Source organism: Heterocephalus glaber, unplaced genomic scaffold, assembly GCF_053883595.1.
Source record: "Heterocephalus glaber isolate CG9 unplaced genomic scaffold, H.glaber_assembly_v1.0 deba00001553, whole genome shotgun sequence".
In the NCBI taxonomy this organism is placed as follows: domain Eukaryota; kingdom Metazoa; phylum Chordata; class Mammalia; order Rodentia; family Bathyergidae; genus Heterocephalus; species Heterocephalus glaber.
In genome coordinates, this window is record NW_028258344.1 from 31,350,906 (window position 1) to 31,377,812 (window position 26,907).

Here is a 26,907-nt window from a genome sequence, read left to right on the forward strand (position 1 = left end):
TCCGTGATCTTTATAGTAAAGTCAGTCTTTTTAAATATTTTAAAGGAATTTTATATATGTAATTAGGGAAAATGTTTTATGATTTCAACTTAAAGTATTAGAAGGAAAAATAATTAATTTTTAGTTAAATCAGAATGTGACTGTACTGAGCTTCAGTAAATAATTTTCCAAAGATCTTTTCTATGTAGATTCACACTACTTAAGCGTTCTATTAAGAATGGTAAGGGGCTGGGGATTTAGCTTGGTGGTTCTGCCACCTGCCTCACAAGCACAAGGTCCCAAGTTCGATCCCCAGTACCAAAAAAAGAGACTAGGAACAGTAAAAGATTGAAATTTTTTCACCAAAGAAAATTCTTTCCTAATCTCTTCAATCTGCATTGAGAATCAATTATATGGAAATTTATAAATCTGTATGTTAAATAATTACATAACTATTCATGTTGAAGGAGGTATTTGTAGCAAAAAAAGATACATTAAAAAGATATATTTAATTTTAAAAAAAGTTTTCAACTAATAAATACGTAACTGTCCCTGCACTGAAGAACATTTCAGAATTTGGATAATGGCAAGTATGTAGAGTCAGAAATGAAGGTAAGAGCACAGTTATCCATGTTGCCAAGTCTGTCCAAGATTTCTGGTATCAATGCCAAGGAGCTGAGGTCCAGCTGTAAGTTAAGAGGAAAGAGCCCACACTCTATCACTCTTACTTCTGGCACCAACTGCAAGTGCGGAGAATTCACAAAACCACTCTCAGCTTGATAATTTGTTAGGAGGACGCAAATAACTCACTGAAAACTACTATACCTGTGGTTTATTAAAAGGAAAGGATACAGACAAAACACAACAGTCAGCCGCAGGAGGAGATTCACAGGGCTGAGTCTGAGAAGCTGTCCCTATACTCAGGGTGTATTCCTCACCATCCTGTTATCAGTGTGATACAATATCCACATAACACTGCCAACCAGGTATGCTCACCTGCTGTCTGCAGTTTTTACTGGGGGTTCACTAGAAAGTCATGATTGAGTGAGTGGCCACATGGTCTCTAAGTCAACTGATACTGCCTGACCTACTGTATATCACATGGTTGCTTTTTCTATTGAGGTCAGTCTCCATTCTGAGTACCAAGTGCACCATGGGACACTTTTGTCAAGTATGACACAGACTACTTCCAGAAATCCAAGAACAAAGGACACTTTTTACAATGCAGCAAGTATGTATTTCAAGAATAAGCAATATTGTTATTGACTAAAAGAATAAATGAAACCAAATTCTTATTGGAAAAGCTTAATATCCATTAACATTGAAAAAGAAGAACTCAAGTATAAAACAACTTTAGTGCTCATTATCAATATGGCCTACCTCTAGTTTGACACTTGTGAAAAAAATCTAAATATAAAGTTATAAAAATTAATTCCACAGCTTTGCAAAGAAAAAATAAAAGTGGTGGAAAAATCTATCCATAAAAAAATAGCAGGTAAAAATATGAAATTTTGAAAATTCTGATTGCATTATATAATCATTAATATTCTTACATTCTGTGAATAATATACATGTGAAGTTTTATATTTACCTTAATTACCATAATTGCAATGAAGTACATTTGTTTACTTCCCAGGCTTAACTAAATTTGTCATATTTTCAAGATTCACATCTCTGATTGTAATTATTTTGTCAAGCTCACTCTAGAAATTCTTAGGACAGCTAAAATCTCCCATAAAACATAGACTAAATTAAAGAGATTAAACGGTGTAAAAGTGACATTTAGTGTTATGGTTTAGATCTAAAATGTTCATCAAAAGTCTCACGTATTCAGGTGTGGGACTTTTAGAAGGTGATTCGTAGGTAAGGGCTTTATACTCACCAGTGTGTTGATCCATTGATGAGTCCGCAGCTGAATGTGCTGTTAGGAGGTGAGGGCTGGTTGAAGGGGGGACACTGGGAACCTGATTTAGAAAGACTTATTCTTGTCCCCAGCTCCTCCCTTCTTTCGTTGCTTCCTAGCTTCTACGGGCTGAGCAGCCTTCCTCAACCATGCTACCTCCCTTTTAATTTTTTGTGGTTTTTATTTTTTATCAGTACCTATTTCCAACACATAATGATTATATTCATCTCAGGAGTTGGTACACATGTACACCACATCTTAATTCTTTTCATGTCCCCTGCCTCTCACCCTCTCCCCTCTTCCTGCATCTCTTGGTCCCCTTCCCATTTGCAAAATATCTCTCTGTTTCCTACTATCAGCCTTTCATTTTGCTCTTTAATTTATTTATATTTTGGGTTTCTCATATAAAAGAACTCATCCAATATTTATGCCTTTTGCATGATTTTATTTCACTTAATATTATGTTCTCAAATGCATCCATTTCCCTACAAATAACTCAAATTTATCCTTTTGGATAGCAGAGTAATGTCCTTTTGCCTTACTGTTTCTATCTTGGAGCCACCCAGTCATAGACTGAGATCTTTGAAACTGTCAGCTAAAAATTAGCATTTCTTCCTTGAAGTTTGGGTGTCAGATATTTTCTCCCAGCAACAAGAAAGTGATTAATACACATAGGTACCATATATTAAAAAAAAAATCCATCCTAAAATTTGTGCCAATAATGACAAAGTCTCACATCTTTTCAGGTGATTTGAAACACTTCAATGCCTTTTAAATATTTTGCCTCATTGTGAGATACATAACAAAGCTATTCTTATTTACTCTGTCTGATGTATGAGAAATTTTGGTACCCAAACTGAAATTCTCATCAAGGTTAAAAGATCCTAACTCTAAAGATCACATCACCTGAATTTTAGTCCAGATTTCTTTTCAATAAAGTATGTTGTTTCTCTTATGCAAAAGAGAAATAGCTCACTGCCAGTTCAAGCAACACTTTTGCAGAAAAATCTCTCTGGATCTTATTGGCCAGATTTAGAAAATAAACATAAAACAATTTATGTCGTCTTATTGAAACACATCTCTTTTTTTCCTTTGTATTTAATACAAATGCAACTTTATTTGTCTTGCTCTGATTAGTTGAATCATGAGTATTTGTTACAGTGCACTGTAAGCACTTTAAGGATAGCAGAACTAAGAAAGTTAAGATTATATTCTGATTATAGACAAAGAAACTCAGGTTTGATAATAGATTCCTAGTTAATAGGTGTCCAAAACTGAGGCTTGTCTGCTGGCATCATAACCTAGTATATTTTTTAAAAACATAACAGGGACTCAGTAAAGATTTCTTAGCTGGGGATTTAGCTCAGTGGTGCTGGTGCCTGCCTCACAAGCACAAGGTTCTGAGTTCAATCCCTGGTACCAAAAATAAATAAATAAATAAAGTAAAATAAAATATAAAGATTTCTTAAGTGAATACATAAATAAATATATCTTTATATCAGCCATTATTTTCCATATATTCTTTCAGACAACAATTCTCACATGATATATTTTATGAAGAAAAATAGAACAAAACAAATGTGTCATAAATACCCAAGAAGGGTTTAGAGGAAATCAAAATACCAGTGCCATTTTTACAAAACTAGAAAAAAGGAATCTTAAAAAGTAATTGGAATAAGACACACACACACACACACACACACACACACAAGTGGTTAAAGTCATTTTGAGTAAAGAGAATAAAGAGAAAGGCAAAAGGCAGCACACCACCTGACTTCAAAAGATGTTACATGTCTGTAGTTCTCAAAACAGCACAACAGTGCCTACCTCACAAGTGCAAGGTCATGAGTTTGATCCCAGGTACCAGAAAAAGAATGTGAAAAAAACAGCACAATAAGCACAGAGACCACAAGACAAACCATAGAAGTGTAGCCAAATGACTTCCATTCAGTACTGTGGATTGAACCTAGGGCTTTCACAATAAGCTACATCCCCAGTCCTTCTTTATTTTTACTTTGAGACATGTTCTTGCAAAGTCGCTAAACTGCCCAAGCTGGGCCTGGAACTTGCAATCCTCCTGCCTCAGCCTCTCCAAGTGCTCTAATTACAGGCCTGCACCAACATGCCTGGTTCTAATTTTTTACAAAAGTGCTAAAAGTTTTATTGAGGAAAAGACAATTTTTTCAATAAATATTGTGGAAATTATATATACACATGCAAGAGAAGAATGAAACTGGACATTTTTCTCTCTACAGTTACAAAATGAGGAACTGTACATAGAATTTTTTTAAAAGGCCTACAAAGCATAGAAAACAAAAGCAAACCTAAGCAAAGGGGATTACATCAAACTGAAAAGCTTTTTTGCAAAAAGGAAAACATTCAGCAGGGCAGAGAGACAAAGTATAGAATACAAAAAATATTTGCAAAATATATTTCTGACAAGGAATTAATATATAGACTGTGCTGCAATTTCAAAAAAGCAAACAAAACAAAAATCTGATTTAAAATGGACCCTGAACCTAAATAGACATCTCAAAATAAGACATCCGGTCAACAAGTATATGAAAAAAAAAATGCTCATCATTAGCTCCAACAGGGAAATGAAAATCAAAACTACAATGAGATGTTCCCAGTAAGAAAGAATGAGATGTCCGGTAAGAAAGACTGTCATAAAAAGGCTAAGATAGCAAGGATGTGAACACAAGAGAAAACTTACACATCACTGGTGGAAATTAGTGTAGTCACTCTGAAAATCCATATTAAAGTTCCTCAAAAAAATGAAAATTAGAACTACTATATGATCCAGCACTTCCACTTCTGGGTATTTATCAAAAGGAAATGAAATGTGTATATTGAAGAGTCATCTGCATGCTTGGGTTTATGGCAGTACTTTCCCCAACAGCTATGAAATGGAAATGGATACAGCTGAAGTGTCCAGCAACTGATGAAGATGGAATCTTGTTCTGTCCTGAAATGAAACGACATCTTGTCATTTGTGACTAAGTGGTCCAACTGAAGACTATTATGTTAAACAAAATAAAGCACAAACTGACAAGTGCCACATGATCTCAATCATAGGTGGAATATAAAAAATTTGATCTCATAGAAGGTGAGAGAATAGTGGTTATCAGAGGCTGAGCATGGTAGAAGTTGGAGGGATAGTCAAAGGCTAATCTATCCCTATGATACAGCTAGGGGTAAGAAGTTCTGCTGTGTTATTGCATAGTTGAATGACTATAAATAACATTAATATACTCTATTTCAAAAGGGTAGTAAAAAGGCATCTGAATGTTTTACCATAGAAATGATAATTGTTTAAGGAGAGAGATATGTGTCAGCTAGTTTAAATATTACATGATATAAACACATATAGAAATGTCATATGGTACCTCAAAATACGCACAATTTTTGTTTTTATGTATCACACAAAATAAATCTAAATTCTTTAAAAAACAAATTTTAACAAATTTACAATCTCATAAGAAAAATTTTCAGGGACGCTGTTACACATCCTTTTCTTATAGTAAGCCCAAATATTGTCTCTGTTCCAAGGTATTTAAGGATTATGAATGAAGAAGTTTATGTATCAGTGACACATTAAGGGCCAGCTGTTACATCAGCTCCTTTGGGCTTCAGCTCAAGGATATAAACGGCTTTTGTTTGTCTAATGATCTGACCAGCAACCACTACAAGTAACTGCACAAGTAAATACTGCAGCCCATCCAGGGCACAAACTAGGCAGTTGGGAAAGGGCCAACGAACAGCAATTTAACAATAGTCACATTTAGTTCTCCATGAAAATGCTTCCTATCATTTGTCCAGAGTAAAAATATGACACATCACTCTTTTGAATAAAGTCACAGTAAATGACATCTGTACTTGAAAATTTCTTTCTATAAAAGCCTGAATATTCTGACATACAAAAGACCTGGTACTTGTCCAGTTCCAGGTAGGACATCTCCTTGATGTCTGGCTGTCTCTGATTCTCTTCACAGTTTTAGCTTCCTGTAACATTTGAAGATAGGCCATCCCACCACCCATCCAGTCCTGGTGCCCTGAGATTAGTGTCCAGCCATCCATTCCCAGTACTGCAATTCTAGAGCTGCTTTTGTTTCATTCCCAAATCTCCATTTTGCCCTTCATTCCCACCTTTCAGTCCTGGTGCTGTTTCTTCTCACCAGTTCTCAACACTTCTTTTGCTCACCACTTCAGTTTAGCTTGGACCCCTCCTTTCACCTAATCAGTCCTGCCAGAATAAACCCTCAAGTTCTCAGCACAGTACATAAGATCATTTCTGAAGCAGTCTCACTCGTGACTTTCTATCCTCATGTCTCAATTTCCATGCCTTGATTTCTATAATAACCATGTTATCTTCCCATTGAACTATAACCCTTTCTAACCTCTAGGTTTAACCAACTTCATGGTGTCATAACAGATGCAGATTTGATGGCCTCCACAAGAAACCTTCTCTTGTGATGGCCCTCCTATGTGCTCCTATTGTACTTTGTGCATTGGTTACTGACATCTGTTAGACTATTATCTACCTGAGAAAAATAACAGAAATTGGCCTGGTCATCATTTTATTCCCCCCACCAGCTCTTAGGTATTTAGTAATTTTTTTTGAATTAAAGAATAAAACATATGAAAAAATGATTAGAGTAGTAATAAACTTCTTGATGTCAAAGTAATCATAAACTCCTCTATAATCACTTTGAAATCAAAGAAATTATTTATATAACACTGATAGTAGTAGTAATAATAACAGCACTATCAGCTACTAGAACAACAACTTCAGCTGCTGCAAGTACTTAAGCATTTGCTATGTACCAGACTCTTTGTTAAATTCTTTACATGACTTAAAATTTATCAGTTTGTTGAGCCGAAAAACATTGCTACATGATAGCTGTCATACTGTGTAATTCAACAACACTCTCTGGATTAATTGCCATATACCTTGTCATTTTATGTGACTTTAAAGTATGCTGGTACCAAACAGAATAGATTTTCACTACAGTGCCTACAAAATGAAAAAAGTGAATATAAACAAAACATGTTGTTAGCTTGATTCACTAGAAGCTATTCCTACTTGAGACTAATGCATAGTGGGTAGAGAGCTTTACATAACTGGCCATCTTTGCTAGGCAAGGTAAATTACAGTGTTGAAATATGTCACCATAATGTTGTGCAAGGGAATTTAGTCACATTCTAAGGTAAAATTCCAATGAATACTTTGATAACTTCTGCCTAGCTAAATTTTTTGAAAATGGCTTTATCATCACTTAATAAATTACAATATTTATAGTTACTAAACTTTCACGGCACTATGTTTTGGCCTATTAAATATATACACAATATTTTAAAGTAGTAAATATATGTTTTAAAAATGCATTAGCAATCTCATTTGGCAATAATTTGCTTTTATTTTTCTATAGTCTTTTCTCTGCCTTGTCAATGCATGTGTTCAAGTAATAAAATTCATGACACATGAAATTTTATATCTTTGTATTTCACTTGTGTATACATTGTAGTCACATCTTATAATTTCAAATGTTCTTTGCAATTAACCTTTTAAATGTCTATATTTATTCCATCTAGTCATACACTATTATTTGCTACACCAGTACTGTTATTATTGGATAATTGAAATTTGCTTGCAAAATTTTTTCCTACTGGAAAGAATGCTGCAATGGATATTATTGTTCATTTGAGTTTTTATTATATTCCAGATGAATTCACATGCACTGAGTTGCAAATCTGGAAAGTGCATTTTCCTCTTTGTTATAACACATGTAACTGCTGTAGTTTAAACTTAAAATCATTTTCAAAGACTTTACTCACTTGCCATTGCTACTATGTATGGTTTTCTTTAAAAGCATCACATAAACAAACACAATGAACTCCATGAATCTGCAAAGCATCCCAAGAAGCACAGTGATCCAAAGAGAACAATTCAGGACCACATGTCAAGGAAATAAGCTTAATGGAAAATGGTATGCACTGCCAGCTCTCTGTCACTTGTTTTATTTCCTTTTCAGGGGAGAGTAAAGGGGTTATATTTAAGAAAATGTGTTTCAAATTCTCACAATCATTCTCCTCTTTATGGTGAATGAGGTGCCTAATTCTAGAAATCTGGAATAATATTTCAATTAACTCCAACAATAATATAGTAGTATAGTATGTTTTCAACATGATGATATTAATTGCTATATTTTATTAATCATATTTGTATATACATGCACCTATCAATATACATCTACATGATAAATTTATAATTGCATGTCTTTACAATCAACTAAGTTGTATGTTTGAACTCTCTTTTATTTCTGAATATGTATTTCTTCTGTCTAAAAACATCCAGTATTTCCAGTTTCATGTGTCTCTGTCAGGGATAACCTATATATGTATCCAGATATCTGATCCCAGATCTACCATGGGAAGAAAGTTGAGCATTTATAGTTTAACCCTGATATGGTTATTATATCTTTCTGTTTTATTTTTTTTTCTTTTATAGAACATGGAATATATTCAGATACAGCGCTCATCCTGAAGTACCGAGGACTACAACATCAACAATGATTTAAAAAAAAAAATGATGTGTAGGGAGGTGGTGACTGGTAGATCTAGGTTAAAATTTTAGCCCTAAGACTTACACAATGTGAATTACAATTTTGTTTACAGCGAAGTTAAAAATCTCAAAGTGTTACTTCTCTCCATCTCCAGTCTCACTGGAATCATGACTGGAACCATTTTTAGTTTGTAGAATAATGTGAGACAGTAATGATTTCCAATACTAATAATTTCCTTATAAGCACACTATAATTTTCCTCTTTAATATACTTTAATATGTATCATCAATGTTGAGTAGATTTCTTGTATTTGTTTATAGATCTTATGTACTTTATTCCTTTCAAGAAATAATTATGAGGTGTAAACGGCAAGTACTGGGACTAGAATCATGAGTAAGATAGTCTAAACCTTCCCTTATAGAGGCTAAAAGCAGAAAAGACAGTTAGATTTTAAAATATTATTCACTTAATAAACATTTATTGAATACCACCAATGGTCAGGAACTGCTAGATAAGTTAAGCCTATTTGTTGCTTATTTATGTCAAGAATTGTTTTTCTCTAATTGAAATAGGAAGAAAAGGCCTAAAGGAGTAGATGAAGTATGAGGTATAAGGAAAAGGAAAGAAGGAAAAAGAACAAAAACATGAGAAAAGGGAAAAATGGAAGGAAAGCCTTTGTAAATAGGAAAGGGTGGAGGGGGTGAAGGGAGGGCAGAGGAATGGGGAAAAAATAAGAACCAAGATACATCATGTAAAAGTATAAGATCCCAATGATGAATGTAACTGTATTGTATACCTAAAATGTACCAATAAACTTAATGAAAAAAAAGAATTGTTTTTCTCAAATTATGCAGTCTAACTAGTTAACAGTATTAGAAAAGTTGCACTTTATTTTTTATACTATGGTTCAGGGAGTCTCTTTTAAGTGTTAATAATTTTTATTTTTTCCTATTGATTTTCATGAGATTTCTATGTAGACTTACATAATTTGGAAACATTTATAGCTTTATACTTATTAGATTTTTTTCTTGTGAAAGATAAATATGCTAAGAGATTTTGAACACTTTGCTGAAAGTTTAAATAACACAAAACCACAGTGAAAAATCCTAATACGTTAACTGAAAGATTAAAAAGTGAGTAAAAGGCATAAAATTCATCTTTTGCTCTTCAGAAATATGAGGTAAAAAATTAAACATTCAGAGTGGGCTGGGGATTTAGCTCAGTGGTGCCAGTGTTTGGCTGGAAAATTTTGAAATGAAAGATTTCCAAAAGTTTTTCAATAAAAATACTTTTCAGGTGCAATATGTCTTGAAACTAATCTTTGCTTATTTATATTAAATTAATGTTAAAGTATTCTAAACCATGAATTGTGAAATGAGCACCATCTATGTAAAAATCTAAATATAAAAATATAGGTTATAGATTTTTTTAAACACAGAAGAGAAAAATACACATTTTTGAAACAAAATATTTGGACTCTTAGTAAGTGTAGACTAGGTAGATTAATACTGCCATGGACTAAAAAGTTTTTCAAGATAGACACAAAATATTTTCGGAAGACACCGGAATTGCCCTGTTAATATTCTAAATTTACATCAAAATGTACAAGATGAAGTATATCTTAATTTCCAAATGTGTTCCATAAGTTTATATTAAATGGTCTGTTAAATATTGCTAAAATAATATTATTGACTACAAAACAAACATCTAAATATATGCTTGAAATACTTAAACTCACTTTAAAATGAACTAAATTGTAAATTCAGGTGACTATGAATCTATCCCTATTAAACAATCCCCTCAGTATCTGAACAGGAAATGTTAATAAAAACATTGAAAGGTTTCAGTGAGGTCTCTTAAACTATAATTGAATACAAATATTTTGAAAATCAATTAATATTTACTTTAAAATTATTACACACAATTCCAGTTTCTTTCTATAATGTTTACCTAAAATATTTGAAAGAGTATGATTTTATATTACAAGGAAATTTTAACTGATACTCTATTTACAGTATCTTGGTTATTGCTCCCTTTGGTCTTATGTCAATTTAGATCCAATCACAATGTCCTATAACCAGGTGGCACTCATGGACCTGTAGAATTAAGCTGTGATTCAAAGTAATTTCAAGCCATCCACTTTTGGGTCACTTCTCAAAGTGTTTTTCATTTGTAAAATACAGTTTAGATTCTCCACAAACAATTTTTTAAAATTTTATACTTATTTATCTTTTGTACATAGTATTACAGATTGAATCCAGGCTTTTCACATGCTATACCACTTAGTCACATCTCCCAACTTTTTTGTTTAACTTTATTTTGAAACAGGATGATTCTGTTTCAAAGGAGAAGGGGAAATCAGAGAAGCAGGGGAAGTGGATGGATCTCAGAACCTTGTGGGCCACAGGAAGAACTGTGGCTTTTATTGTGCATCCATGAATGTGTAGAGAAAGATACAGATCTCATAGAAAAGTCAAGAGAGATCTAATGTTGACCACCTATGAAGGTTTTGGTCACAAATCAAGGTTATGGAAATATAACTGAAGGTAAAATCTTGTATTTCTGTTGTATTTCTTTCAGGAAACCTCTCTATTCTCTTCTTCCCCCTTTGCTTCTCTTCAGAATGAAAACAAAACAAAACAAAATGCCTTTAGCCAAATGGAGTTGGGCCATACTTTGTATTTACCAGGATCTATGGTTCTTACATAGAATTAAGTAGGTGGTCACCATTGAGGATGGTCTCACTTCAAAATAAATAGTTTTGTGATGAATGACCAGAAACAAAATTGATATTAATATCTGCTTTGGCTTGAGATTTTTGGTACATGATGAAATGGTTTCATTTCGCAGAGCCATGAGCCTGCTCTTCTATATTTGCAGGTGAGACACTTACTCTATACCTCTTTGAGTGCTCACTATGATAGCTTTGCCCTTTCTGACTAACTTGAAGTGTAAAAATCTGGCCTTTGCTTATTCTTCTTGATTTAAAGAATTGGTCAATAATACCAAAAACATGCCACCTTTCTTGCATTAAAAGAAATTCAGATGCTGAATAAAATGTTTTTCCCTTATTCCTAGCTTCAAAAGAACATAGTTTACAACTGTAACCTTTCATAAATACCAAAATATTGTGTATGAATTATATTCTGTATAACCTTTGCTCATTCTGCCTTCTGCTTTCCTTCACTTTATAAAATGACCAAAACTGTCAATGCTTTTATGTTGTGGTATTGACAGTAATCATTTGCACAATCAAGATCTTACTGCTCTCAATTCAGTCACAACAGTTCATACTGTTCAGGCAGTAGTCCTAAAATCACTTTTTCCAAGGAAGAACAAAGCCTCCTTTGATACTATATTGTTTCTCCATCCCTTGGTATTTTGTTTTGATTTTTGATTTCCTTTCTTTAGGTGGTTTACATTCCTCAAAGACTATGAAGCTACAAGATTTAACTTTCTTATGCATATTTATCCCTTCAAATATCCTTTACCCAATAGAAACATATCCAGGTAAACTCTCTGTAAATAAATGGATACCCGAAAAACTCAATGTAAATCAAATCATCCGAAGGGAAACTAGCTACCAAAAATAATCAAGCTGCAACTCCTATTATAGAAATGGTTCTTCCTAGTAAGAAAATAAAACTACTTAAAGATACTAACTTTTGCTTATACCTAAAATTTCTCTTTTGCTTAAAAAATCATATATATAGAATTTAAGCAAATAATACTCACTGAAATCTTTTGGCAAGGAATAAGAATTTACTAGAATGAACTGGTTTCAGTAATTTCATTTGATTATCAACTATAGACATCTTACTTTCTATAGTCTGATGATATGTTATACTGAGTTCTCTATTCACTAGCCCTGGGTACTGTAAAGCCCACAAGAACCTATTCCTGGCCTGAGGGAGTTTATCATCTAGTTAAGAAATGCCCTACAATGTGAAATAATTAGAGAAGACAGAGATTCATAGCATAGGTATAGAAATCACTAAAATGATTTGGAGCCGAAGAAGCAGAGGATGGGACAGACATCTCGCAGATGCTGAGCAGTGAAGGACTGGATAAGTACATGTTTGAGAGAACAACTTCTGAACAATCAAGCTAAGGTAAAAAGGAGTGTTGAGTGGAAGGGTTGATGAAACAGAGGCTTCTAGCTTGTGTCCAGTTTGTAATAAAAGAAAAAGACAAAATCAGCCCACATAAGTAGGAGGAATATCAAACAACGGGCCTTTATAAATCAATCTGAAAGTTAGTTAACAAGGGGCAAAAATATGAAAGGTGGTGTAGGAAAATTCAAAAGGCAGGAGTTCAAATGATAGTTTGACAGAGTGCAGTTTCAGATATGAAGACCAGGTAGAGGGCAGTTGTAACTGGCATGGCAAAATGGAACTTTATTAGGTTTCTTCTTTCTAGAGACAAGTTTTGTCATCAGAGCTAGGGGATAAACACACATTCACCTTTCCTGAGCCCAGATGAATGGACAGAATATGCAGATGCTGGCACTAGGACGTCAAAGTCTTCTTTCGTTTGCACAGGGAAGGAAGGAAAAAGTTGGGGTTCAGAAAGGAATCAAACAAGCCTGGGCATGTCTAATGTCTCACTGTATTCCCTCCCCAACTGTTCCTTGCTATAAAAGACCCTAACACACCTGTTCACAGTGAGGCATTGATTTGGGGCAAATGAGGCCCCTCCTTCTCCACAGCACTAGCTTTGAGTAAATACTTTTTGATTTTCACCAGTATAAATGTCCTCCTTTGATTGGCCAGCAGTAAGCAAATGGATTTAAGCCTATGGACTCGATCCTGTCACTAGCAACACAATGACATAATTTAGAGGAGAAAGTAGTGTAGACTAAGTATAGAGAGAGAAGTTAGGAAAGAACAGTAGTCAGCAGTGAGGAAAAACAGCATTTCGGAGCTCCATTATGTATTCTCAGATCCTACCCCAACATTCGTGGGGAGAGCATGTGTGCCAAGCTCCTTCATCACCTGTCTACCCTGAAAAGTCAAAGGCAGCCCTGAGAAACCAGGGTCTAGCCTGCTTTGTGTGCTGTTACTTTCCTAGTGCCTAAAAGAGTATCTATGGCACAAAGTAGGAGCACAATAAGTATTTCTTGAATATTTACTGTTTTCAATTCTTTGGAAATTTTTCCTAATTTTTCAGATACAGCAACAATGCTTAGTGGGAAAGACATAGGTTTTGGAGTCAAGTAGACTTGTGGTTGACTTCTATTCACAGGAATTTGATTTGGCCTAATGTTGTAATTTTATTGATTCTCATCTTTCTCATTTGTAAAACACTCATATCTAACTTGCACTGCTGTTATGAGTTGATTTTATTGATTCTCATCTTTCATTGATTCTCATCTTTCTCATTTGTAAAACAGTCATGTCCAACTTGCACTGTTGTTACGAATTTCAGAGATTACAGATATCTGACTAGCATTTATCCATGCCCATATTAGTGATGCAATTTGTGACAACCAAGAGCAGGTGTTAACTAAGAGCAGGTAGCCCTGAATCATGTTTTCTTTCCTTTCATCCAATGTTGTATATATGTAAATTTTTGCACTCAGTACTACAGAATATCATGTCCAGCTTCACTCCCTCGATACCCAAACTTTTTGCTACACTACTCATTTTCTTAATATGCCTAGAAAATTCCAATTAATCTCAAAATTAGTCAAATTCCTATCTCAGAGAAACTTCTTATTAGTCCTTAGTACTTTTTCTTTGTTTCAATGTCCTAACTTTTACTATTGTTTCCTAAAAGTATTTAGATTCAGATTCATGTTTGTCTTCATTTCTGAAATGACAGCTCTCTAAAGACAGGAATGCTACCTTCTATTCACACATTCTTGGTTCCTAATAAACTCTATAGGCATGTATACTCATTATATGAAAGGTGAGATGAATACAGAAACTATGAAGTTACAGGACATTAGGCAAGTGGAAACTAATACTATAATACTACATATCTTATCTCCAACAGAAATTAATCTTAAAAAGAGAACAGAACTAAAACAATAAATAAATACTCAGGCTTTTAGGAGTTTTGATTAAAACAGTCTAAGAAGACCTGAGTGTTTAAACAGTTCTGTTTTTAGATATGTGTTTTAATTTAATATAGTGGCCATTAACTTGAGAGTGTGAACTATGAGATTTTTCATAACCCCACTTGGCAGTCAACTGCTGGTGAAACTGATTGCTAGATGTGAAGATAACAGTGTCCTTGAAGAACAACAATCTCTTTAGATAGACAGAAATAATGAAAAAGAAGGCATCCAGAGTCAGATTCACATCATATTCTTAGATAAACTTGACACTTCAGTGGTTTTTACCATGCTGCTATGTTGTTCAGGTATAAAGCTGCAATTTAGAAATTTTCAGCCAAAACAATTTAATCAATGTTCATCTAGTGCCTTGCAGAATAAACAAGGAATTTACTCATTTTCATTTAAAAAAGGTGCTTTGGACTTAACTACATTGAGGATTTATGTATTAACTGATATGTGTATTTTTTTCTTTACTCTAAATTTGAATTTATTAGCCTACTTGAAATTGAATGGTTATATCTAAGCATTTCAGGGCATCTATAGGATTAAAAAATCTATTCATGTGTTTGAAGAAATTCATTGATTTTTTATGGAAATCACAGTGGCCTTGTGCATACTATATTAAACCCAGATGTTACATTTCCATAAAGGTAATAGAGTACTTTGCTTACTTAAAATTAATTATATGAAATCAATATTTTTAAAGTACTGCTTTGGTAGACAGGAAATTTTGTATGAGTAGGACAATATTTCATTATGTATTGATTCATGTCCACCAAAAATGAAAGCACATTATTTTACTCTGAGTGGACAATAATCATAAAATGTGCCTATTTTAATATTCTAATGCCAGAATGCAAATTTATATTCTTCCTTAATTTTTAAGTCAGTTTACAAATATTGGGGGAGAAAACTAATTTTTACTATTACAGTCTATTCACCTTTCAACATCATATAATGTATATTTGATATAGTGTTGTCCGAAAATCCAATGATATTAAGAAATACATTTAGCAAATGTAGAATTAATTTTAGCTGGTAACCAATAATGTAAATTAGGTAGATATAAATGCCTAACTAAATAAAACAACATATATATATATAAATATATATAAATATATTAAAAAAATATAAATATATTTATTTATTTTATTTGAAATCAAAATTATAGTCTCATAGAGGAGATCTAACTCAAATGACTACCAGTAGATCCCAAACAAAATAACTCTAAAAAAATGATGCAATAATTATTAAATGAAATTCTAAGGATCACATAAATGTGTGTAAACTAAAGATACAATAGCTGCAGCGTGTCTGGAAGCGACTAAGCTCCCAAGCAAATCATCCTTATTAGTTCCTATTCATGATTTAAATTATGCTATTTTATCTCTTCATAACATGCAGCATTTTTCTCACCCTCACATTTCTAGGCATTTTAGCTTCTGCTGACATAAATGCATTCCCCAAATAGAATATTACAGCAATCTTCTGCTAGACATTTAAGCCCATTTGTGCATCTAGTTTTTAGGATGCTTTTTTGAACCTTCTGTGAGAGCCTTGGGAACATAATGTTAGAATGAATGAGAACTTGTTTTCTAAAGTGGCTAGACATTTGATCTACCATTAAAAAAAAAAAAAAATCACAGCCTCCTACCTTGAAAACAAACATCTCACGGCGAAGAATAGCTAGAGTGTTAAAGTTGCCATCACAGATGTTGGGCTTGGCTCCAGGATAGGAAGGTCTGCCAGTGGGAGGCCGAGGAGGCTTCGGCCTGTCATTTCTCCTTGGGTCCACTGGAGGAATGGAGCGATGTGGGGGCACTGTCGGTAGAGGTCTTGTAGGCGGAGGGATCTTGTCAGGTGGACCTTTTGAAAACATGAGGACAGCGCTTGGCTCAGCTAAAACTGGAAAAGAACTGGAAAATATGCTACAGAGAACAATCACTTAGCAGAGGCCACAAACTAAGCAAGCGAAAAGGTCTTTAAGATCCTTTATTTTTTGAAAAAAACGAGCCATCTTACTCACCACCAAACCACTGCCAAGTGTATGCAAGATTCTACTTATCATGCTAGATTCTGAAACCAAGTAACTAGGTTTTCTCTGTTCATTTTAAAATAGCTTCTCCATAGTCCTTATAGGAAATCTGCTATCAAATATTTTGTCGGAAGTGGGTGGTACATAAATAATAAAGAAATGAAAATGAGTTTTGGAGTAAATTTCACCAAAGGTAATGCTGGATTTTGACAGAAAATGTTTTTCTATAAATCTCTGAAAAATAATCTCTCATCAAAGTTTATACTACATTCTCTCTCCAACTATCTTTTCTAATCTTTTACTGTGTCACTATTTTCTTCTAATGAAATGTAGGAGAAATTGCCAGATGCATGCTTTATTTACATATCGAATCTAAAATACCAATTGATTAAAAATACCACCAGTATTTAATGTGGAGAAGTATTTCCAAAATAAGGCTTCTAAATCAAGCCAAATTTTATACGTGTAATTTGGTACAGATGTTAAGCATCATTCCTCAAGAAATTTAGGTTTTCAAAAACAAATACAGAGCTATTCGCAATATTCAGATACTGGAAAAATATTCTTTTGTAGACCTTTAGTCTAGACTACTAATTCATAACGTCATGAGAAAGAGATTTCTTTCAGTCAGCCATGCAAGAGGAATTTCTGATGACACACACGTAGGTGTAGGATAGCTCAATTCAACATCGGAGTTATTTAGTGTTCAGTTCTACATGTCTTTTTTCTCAATGCCCCAACAAAATAAAAAGCAGCACAGAATTTGGCCTTTTTTTCAAATCTATTTGAACCCTCAGATAATGCTGACTCGAATAGTAAAATTGAGAAACTAATGAATGCAAAACAAATTAGTGAACTTGAATTATATTGTTTAAAAATCCAAATTATATCTTCTGGATACTCAATATTAACATACAGATAGCACACATTTGTCTTTATAATGTAAAAATGAAAGCTTCACTTCATTAACTTAGTAAAGCACGCTTGTTATATGTAAATTATAAATGTCAAGTTCTTAACAATTATGTGTGAAATAAATGTCTTTATAAAGGTCAGTGGTGATATTGAAGGAAATAAGATTTAGTAAATATGCAGAATAGTCTTCCTCACTTTACTTTGGATTTACTATGTGAATCTCACAAATAAAAATGATATTACTATATTAAAATTTATTTTGGACTGTGTTAATAAATGTACACATTTATTAACTTTTACTCCCTGGCTGGTTAACTTTCACTCTGCATTGGTAATTATATGTCTTTGAAGTCATTTTGTTATATCTATTATATAGATAGTACAAAATATTACATAGAAAGTAGAAAAAGTACTTTTTTGACTTTCAAAAATGCTCTGTTCAGGAACTATCTAACATCAAATCTCAGAAATTTTGAGCCAATCTGTTACCAAAAGTCTCAGTATCTTATAAGAAAGTGTTACATCCCTAACTGCTTTTATTATTTTCATTACTGATTATTTTCATTTATTATATATTTTGACTTGAGTTTTAAATATGAAAGTTTATTACATCTTTAATATAATTCCAAGTATCAACTAAATTCAAAACGAAAATTGCATCAGTGCTTAAGACCTTCCCATAATCTATACACTAAGATCTCTGAGATTGTTGGCAACAAAACTGAATTGATAGAATTTTTCCAGTAGCCCAGATATTTTTCTTCAGGTTTTTTCTGCATCACATATTTAGAGCATCTATCTCACAGGAGAAAGCAGACCAAGAATTCTAGATTTTATTGTAGGATTGACCAGACAGAAACAATGGCAACCTACCATATATCTTCTGAATGCCCTGCAAATCATCATTAGGAAGTTTGAAGTTGTCTGTTTCCATATACTGGTAAAATGGAGCCATGATGGCAGTGGGGTCATTGGAATGTTCCAGTCCCAAAGCGTGTCCCAGCTCATGAACTGCTACGAGAAATAAGTCATTTCCTGTGCAAATGACAAGAACAGAAGTTAGCAATATCCAAGCAAGGAACTGACTAGCGCAATTTAGTGTTATCAAGATGTCACCAAGAAAAATAAAATGAATTCTGTACTTCATCTGGATGATTTTAGCATGGTATTCCTGCTGTCAAAATTCAATATCCTTTATCCTGGTTATTTAAAAAGGTGGTGATGATGAAATCATAAAATTTTAGAAAATGGAATGGAAGAACAAATAAAAGTTGAAGAAAAAGCAGCAGGATTAGAAACTGATACTACTGTACTGCTTTTAAAATATCCTTCCAATTATAAAGTACATGGCTCATAATATCTAACTTTTATAACCTTCACATGTAACACAATAGGAATTATTATTTACATATAACATAATTCTATCAACTCTGTAAAAAACATAGGGAAGATATAACCAATACTTTTATACAGATGAGTAAATTAGGCACAGAGGATGTGCATGTTTCGAACAGCAGATCCTAATATTTATACAGTTGCAACTGGGAATCAAGTCATTCTGACTATGAGACCAAGGCTTTATCTTGTCACTAGCCACACATACAGAGACTACAGAAATGCAAAAGACTAAAACAAAAAGCTACCTTTTAGGAGTCCTACTAACTGGAATTCCAGTTCTACTTGTATAAATACCAACTCTCATCAACTATATATGATCTTAACAAAATATATTGATCTCAAAATTGTTGTGTCCCCTCGAAAATTCTTACTGTAAACTTGCACAGAATTACTGAAAATTCTGCAGATACCTAATGTGGCTTAATGCAGTTAAACCCCTGCTGATGTCCTCTGTGTCTTGTCTCCTGGATTATCCTCACCAAACATACTATGAAGAAGATGGTCCCACAGCCATACTTGTGAATTCTGAAACTTCAGTTGGAACACGCGAGGATGGAGTAGGACTGTTACATCCCGAAGTGGAAAGTTAACATGATCGCTGATGATTACTTGGATTACTTGCCACAAATGCAAATAATTTCAAATGAATATCCTTTTAAAGAAAACTCCTTTTCAACTATATTTATAATTCACTTTGGTAATTCCCTACAGAGCTCTAATTTTTAAGCACAGAGCCAGGTAAATAACCAACATTTTTTCCACTCTGGAGTAATCTGTCATAGAGAAATGGATGAGATCATGGGCCTGGCCCTTTATAGACATTAGCACACTGAAATTGAACCACTGAAACATTTCTAGGGAATTACTGACTCTCAAAGAACAATTAATTAACTACTGGTATGAAACATATTCAAGATTAAAAAAAAAAAGAAATCACCATTTTCAGCCTCCAAAATCTTCTCTTCTCTTTTTATAATGTTAATGAAAACCAAGACACCAAAAGATGCAGAAAATTAGATATATTAACTACAGTAATTACATATAATCTACTGAAAGCTTACTAACCATGATTTTGGCATTGTAAATATTTTACCTGCATTTTCTCATTTAATTTGTGTAATGATCCTGTGAGTCACTCAGTTACTCTTCTTAGCTCCATTTTTAAAATGAGAAAACAAGGCCTGGAGACATTATGTAAATTCTGCAAGGTTATATAATAAGGCAGAGTTGTATTCACACTTCTCTCAGTCTGATTCCAGAGATAAGTTTTAATTACTAAAGTAAATCACATGGCTATTAGTGTGCATAGCAGATTAAGTAATGTAGACATGTGAAAATAAATTTCATTCATTAAATTATTCATCCATTCCATTCCACAACCATTTCTTGTAGGGCTACTGTGTGTTAGGCACATAACTAGAATTGAAAATATAATAGTAAACAAACAAAAACTCTGCCTTCTTAGCGTTCAAATCCTATCAGGGGAGACTGGAAGGAAAGAAGGTAGAAAAGTGAAGTATGCAGTATACTACACAGTGATAAGGACCAACAAATAATACAGATGTTGAGGTCAGAGTAGAAATCTGGGCTAGAGCATGTGTGGTATTTCATATAATACTCAGAGTTTGGCTTCTAAACTAGGAACCACTGAAACTTTTTGAGGAGGCAAGCAGCAGCATCTAACTTTCATTTTCATAGGCTCATTAGTAATTACTCTTGAGATAATCAACAGCAAGGGCCAAGGAAAGCAGTATGATCAAGATCTGGAGTTGCTGAAATAATTCAGACAAAAGTGCTGTGGGCCTGGATCAATGTGGCAGCACTGGAAACAGACAGCATTGTACGACTCTTGATACATTGAAGGGAGAGTCATGAGTTTCATATATATACATATATATATATATATATACATATATATATATATACATATATATATATATATATGTGTGTGTGTGTATGTATATATATGGTGCTAGGTGTGAGAAAAGAATAAGGTCAAAGATAACACCAAGACCAAGCTTTTGGCCCAGCCAACTGAAAGAATGAAATTGCAACCACTAATGTGGAGAAAACCACTCTAGGAAAGACTCTGTGTGTGTGTGTGTGTCTGTGTGTGTGTGTGTGTGTGTGTGTAGCAACATGATGGGGAGTGGAGAGGTAGAGTGTTATCAGAAGCTCTGTTTTTTTAGTGCAAATTCAGAGATTATTTTTAAATGCTCAATAATTAATTAATTAACTGTCAAGTCCAATTGGATATATGCCAAAGGAACTCGGGCAACTGTAGACTAAAAGTATAAAGTTAGGACAGATAAACATGCTTAGGATAAAACACATGTGTTGGCCTCAGTTAGAAGCACACACAGATCAGCTCTGGGGACAGAAGAAAGGGTAGCATGTAAGAAAGCTTTGAGTAGGTTGGTATAAGTAGAGGTGGTAAATCATGTGAATTCTTTAATCTGCTTATTGAAATAGTAAAAAACTTACTAACTGAGAGAACACTGTGAAGGAAAAAGGTAAGAGAAGTATGAAATATTTATATAGGGTAGTTGTAAGGAGAATTGACTAGAAAATATAGGAAAATACTTAATGATTTCCAGGAAGCAATCATGATCATGAATTTAAAGTGAAATCAATTCACTACATGGTTGCATTTTTCTAGTTCTGCCTCATTTGACTATGTTTATACAGATACTGAGATATTAGATGTGATTTCACCTGAGCTTTGGTATTACCCATTGGTTATGGAAAGTAGCAAGACAGACAAAGAAACTATGATATTAAGTAGGTACTTATTTTTCACTCATTCTGGTTTTTGTGTCCTGTAAGGAAAAAGATGGTAATGCCATGGAATGAGAAAGGAAAATAATAAGATAATGAAATAATTGAAGATCAACTCAAATTTTGAGTTAATCAAAGCAATTTGAGTGGTGATATTCTTGGGCATGACCTAAAAAGCTGCACAGTGGTAATCATAATGGATATTTGTAACTGAGAATTATAAATAATGTCAAGAGAATAGCTATAGGAGGAAGCTTTTGAATTAAGGTAGAATATTAAGTCATTGGAGAGGAGATATAATAAGTAAGAGGCCAGAACACTGGAAAAAAATTGACTACATGATCTTGAAGCCACCAAATATTAAATTAAAGAAAGGGGGTTGATATAGGAGATAAAAAACATTAATGTTGGGGGAGGGGTGATCTGAGGGTTAATAAAGTATAACAATGACTGGATAGGAAAATCTAGCACAAATCATGAAAATCTGGCAATTTATGGGAGGACAAGGAAGAATGATATGGATGTATAATTAAAAAGGAAAAGATCAGATTCTAGCAGTTTTGGTAGAAGGAATATGGAGGTGAAAACAGTTCATAATAATGTAAGGTGAAGAATGTAACCCAGGGAGAGCCTAATTTGAGTTGCACAAGGAACCTAAAGGAAATGTGCTCAAGAGAAGCTGATCATCATCAAAGGGATTTTGATGATGGATGACTTGGAATTACTCTGGTGTGACTAGAATAGGAAGATGGGGAGGGAAGGAAATGAAAGCAAAAATAACAATTCTCAAGTGATATGGAAATCGGAGGCCATAAGGTAAGGGGTATCCTGTGCTTCCTGTGGTGCCTGACATAGACAGTTGTAAGGGGAATAAACGAATTAGGTATTATACCAAGTATAGGAGATTATTATTACCTTAAGAGTGTGTTAAAATGAATTAAAGAGCATGGCTTAAGAAGAAAATAGGGTGACAGTAGGGAAAATGTATGGTGATAGAAAAGATAACTTCTCATATCTGTGTTTGCTTAAATTTCTGTCATTTTCCCACAACCTATAAAATAATCCCAAATTGCTCATCAAGTTAACCAAGAATGTTCAAAGAGAAGTCTCCCACTCCATCTTTTTCCTTGTATGAACTTCTTCCCAGTCATAGAAATACATGCTTGTTCAATCATTAGGGTGTATGTACAAATTGTCTTTCTAGAATTGCTTTTCCCTCCCTAGTATACTGTATGAACCTCCTGTCAGACTTGCCATGATTGTTCAAATGCTGCATTCTCTATGACATGTTCTTCTAAGGGGGAGCATTTTCATGTTCTCTCTCCATCACGTTCCCAAAGTACATCTGTGTACCTGTCATAACAGTTGCATTTTATTTTCATTATCTGCTGGCAAACTTCGCTCAGTACATTTTGAATGCTTTGATGACTGAAAGTGAAGTTCAGTATCTCAGAGTCCTCAATTCTGAAAGTGTTGCCTGGCCTATGTTATATGACTAAGTGAATTTGATTGAATAGATAACTTTCCAGGGATGGTGGGCCAATCTGAATTTGAGGAGTAGAGAACAAGTTTTGGTGCACCGCCCCCCCCAACAATCATGCATGGATTTGGAAGAGGAAAACATGGAAATGAGAGAAGACTGAGAAGGTCAATACTCTTTTGTGGCTTGTGACAAGGAACTAAAGTGCCCAGCATGGTCCATCACTAACTGTTGAACAAATGGAAGCAGAGACTTTTGTTTTCAGGTCATAAAAAAGAAAACATAGGATACTGACATTTCTGGGTAATGCACAATGAGTTTGATTTCATTCACCATGTCTGAATGGGTGTTATAATGGTAGCAGGGAATGAGAAGTGAGAAAAAGATGGCCAGAAAGTCAGACAACAGAAAATCAAGACACAGGAATTCAGGGTTAAGAAAGAGGGATATGGGAAAGGGGTTTTAAAAATCAATATTTGGAGTGGAAAACAAGTGAAAGATGGCTATTGAGGACCATCTAGGAAGTATTCTAGTCATAGGAGGAGGAATAAGAACAGGAGACAGTTCTTCATACAGAAAAATGAAAACTGCATGATGAATATGTTTGCAATTATGCAATTTAGGGAGAAGATTTCTAAGGCTTTTGTCTCAGGATAGTCATAGGTGAGAGGAAGATGGAGAAGAACAGACACTACAGCAATTGTCAGATGTAGAATTTGTAAAACCAGCTCTAAAATGAGTAACTTCTTTGATTTCCAATTACAGATACATTTAAACAGCAAATGTGATACTTAGCCAATGCCTTCAGAATGAATCTGACTGCCACCCCAAATGTTATGCTAAGTCTGAAGAAGATGGTGTAAGCGTTTGGACAGTTTCTGAGCATGCCTCGCTTGGAGAATATAGGTAAACTAACTGGATTGTATTTCCCTTGGGCTGAGAGGGAAAGGAAAGTCTTACCAAGAGCAGATCTTTAGCAAAACAAAGATCTATCAAAGCTGACAAAAGACCAATGAAGATCAAACATTGAACCTAGAGCAGAAACTCCAAAAGTCAGCATTGAGTTTTACCATGAACAGCTGGTCACATTAGAGCTTAGCGAAAAGGTCTTGTTTTGAATATAGCCTTAGAGTCGCAGAGCCTTCCTTTAGGAAAACAGATACAACTTCTTGGTCAGAAAAGTCCGATTGTGACCTTGCATGAGATACTGTTTTTTCTTCAAAAGAAAAAAAAAGTTCAACCTTCAACGCTTCCTCCATGTGTCTCAGGTCAGGTCCCCTCATTAGAAAAGAAAATACCCTGAGCACAGTTCCTAGATAAACACTTAGGAACTAACTCTCAACTTTGGCAGACAAATAGTGCTTTCAGTCACCCACTAAACTCTTGGCTAGGAGCCCAGCTGAATCATTAAAGGTATTTCATATCATCAGATCTTTCACAGGAAAATAATCTCTTGGTCATAGGTTTTTTTTCTTGGATAATAAGAGGAATACAAAAAGACAAAAATAAAACAGACCTAAGAGCAATCAGGTCATAAGAGCCAAAGTCATTTCATGCCACATATCTGTTCTCATCAAATGATTCAAGTATTTCCTAATCACCATTTCTAATGGGTGGAGTCATTCCTTGTCTCAGGAATAAAGTAAGGCTTTACGAGAAAGTGAGTAGGATCAGGATATGACCTTATGACCTATGGAGAATGCCACAGCACTTTTAATCAGAAACGCTGGCCAAGAGCTCCAAGTAATTACCATGCTTCAAATGATTGGCAATAATGTAATTAAACATTACTCACAGATTTACAATAGTTTAAAAGGGTAAGTTGTTAAATAAAGTACCGCCCTATGATTTGAATTCTACTAGGAACAAAAGTTGTTGGCACATGATGAGTTTTAGACAATTAAAATGCACCAGACCTCTTTCTTAGCGATGAAAATAATAACTACTTCTGCAACTTATCATTAATTCACACTATTTGAGATTCTCAATCCTAATATGCCTCGATCTTATCACCATGCAAGCAACAAAAAGAAATCAGCCTCTTGGTTATTTGTACAGAAATAGTACTTGCTTCTTTTGCAAGATTTTGAGTTTTGAATTTGTGGCTCTTAATTGTATCTCTAATCTCCTTTCCTTTGTATACTCCAATGTAATTTCAGAATACTGAGCTGTGTATTATGAAAGATAATGCATTATTTATCATTTCCTTGTCATAATGATGTCTATATTTTATTCCAAGCTCTTTCACCCCTCCATGCATTTGCATATGCTGTTTCCTCTTCTGACATACGCTGAATATTAAAAGTGACTATATAGTATTTCATACCTAAAAATCGTTGGATTTCTATCATGTGTAGTCCTATAAGCCTGCTCAGATATTCAGTCAGCATCACTGCAGAATCTACCTGTTTCTTTGTCTTGTCCCATAATTTTGGCTTCCTCATTCACTCCACAGATAACCATTAATCTCACATTTGAATTTCTCATTCCTTTGCTTTTATATTTGAGATTTTATCAAATATGTATGCTTCAAAGAATTATTGTTTTTCTTGATGTTTGAGCTTTGTAAAATTGGTAGTATTTTCTATGTTGTCTTCTGAAACTTGATGAAAACTCTGTATTTTACCTTTTATTACCCTCTAGTTTGCCTTTGTGATTTTTTTTTTTTACAAAATCTTATTAATTCTTAAAAACTAAACCCAAAGTTTCTGGTGAGGAATCCAGAAGCAGCTGAATTGGGTGGCTTCACTCAGAGAATCTCAATATATACCCTTGTTGACAAGGATGCAATCATCAGAAGGGGTTCAAAATTCTATTTCCAAGCACACTCACAGGGCTGGTGACAGATGCCTCAATTTGTCACCATGTATGGCCTTTGAAGGGTTATTTGCACAACATGGCAACTGATTTCTCCAGAGTGATTGGTGAGAGAAAGGGAGAAGAGGTGGGGGTAAAGGGATAAGTAGAAAAAGCAAGGGAAGGCTGACAAAGATGATAGATCTCATAGGTGTGTTTTATGACTTAACCTTGAAAGTCGAATACCACAAAGCCTTCCATATACCACTGTAGAAACAAGATACAACCCTGGTATAATGTAAATGTGAAGACCAAAAGATAGGCATCCTTGGGGCTGTCACTTAGCCTTGCATCTTTCCACATATGCTTTAAGTCTTTCCATGAAAGAAACCCACTATGCATAATTTTAGAAGGCTGAGGATCAAGAAAAGCATTCTGGCCTGTCCATTTCCTAAGCACTAAAGAAATTTCTACTAATCAAAGATTTGGTGGTGATTTCTGTTTTAATTCTAGACATGGATTTCAAAATATTAGATTTAAATATTTCAAATTACATATCTATTCAAATTTGTTCTGTTAATCATTGAATTTAAAAAATATTAAGAATATCACAAGTAATACAGTGTGTGTTAATAATAAAAATATTTATAAGAGCAAAGATAAACAGAGGGAGTGGAACTAAATTCACCTGGGACCTTAGGGAAGCCTTCTTAGAGGGAGTGACTTTGGGTTTAATAGGTCCTATCCTCATGATCTCCTCTCACCTATGTATCTCCCAAAGGTTCTAGCTCCAAACACCATGCTATCTCAAGGAGGTAAAGATTCTATATAGGAATTTTGTGGAGACAACAATTTAGTTCCAATGCAGTAACAACTGCATTTCCTCAGTACAATTCTAGCAGCTCAGAAAATTTTAATCACTTTCATTGTTTCTTTTGGTTAAATTTAAAAGTCTTGAAGCACAGGTATTTTCAGCAAAGAAGGAAATGGCATTGC

At 34.1% G+C, this 26,907-nt stretch overlaps 1 protein-coding gene across 3 annotated transcripts in view; it reads right to left on the minus strand.

The window, feature by feature from the left end:
* Positions 1 to 26,907, minus strand: part of Mmp16 (matrix metallopeptidase 16) — a 257,974-nt gene that overhangs the window by 48,672 nt on the left and 182,395 nt on the right. For all 3 annotated transcript variants that reach the window (XM_087190561.1, XM_087190559.1, XM_087190560.1), the window contains 2 exons: positions 18,333 to 18,494; positions 16,164 to 16,375 (listed from right to left, as the gene is read on the minus strand). In XM_087190561.1, coding sequence (XP_087046687.1) covers positions 16,164 to 16,375; positions 18,333 to 18,494 — 374 coding nt within the window. The remainder of the gene's footprint in view (positions 1 to 16,163; positions 16,376 to 18,332; positions 18,495 to 26,907) is intronic.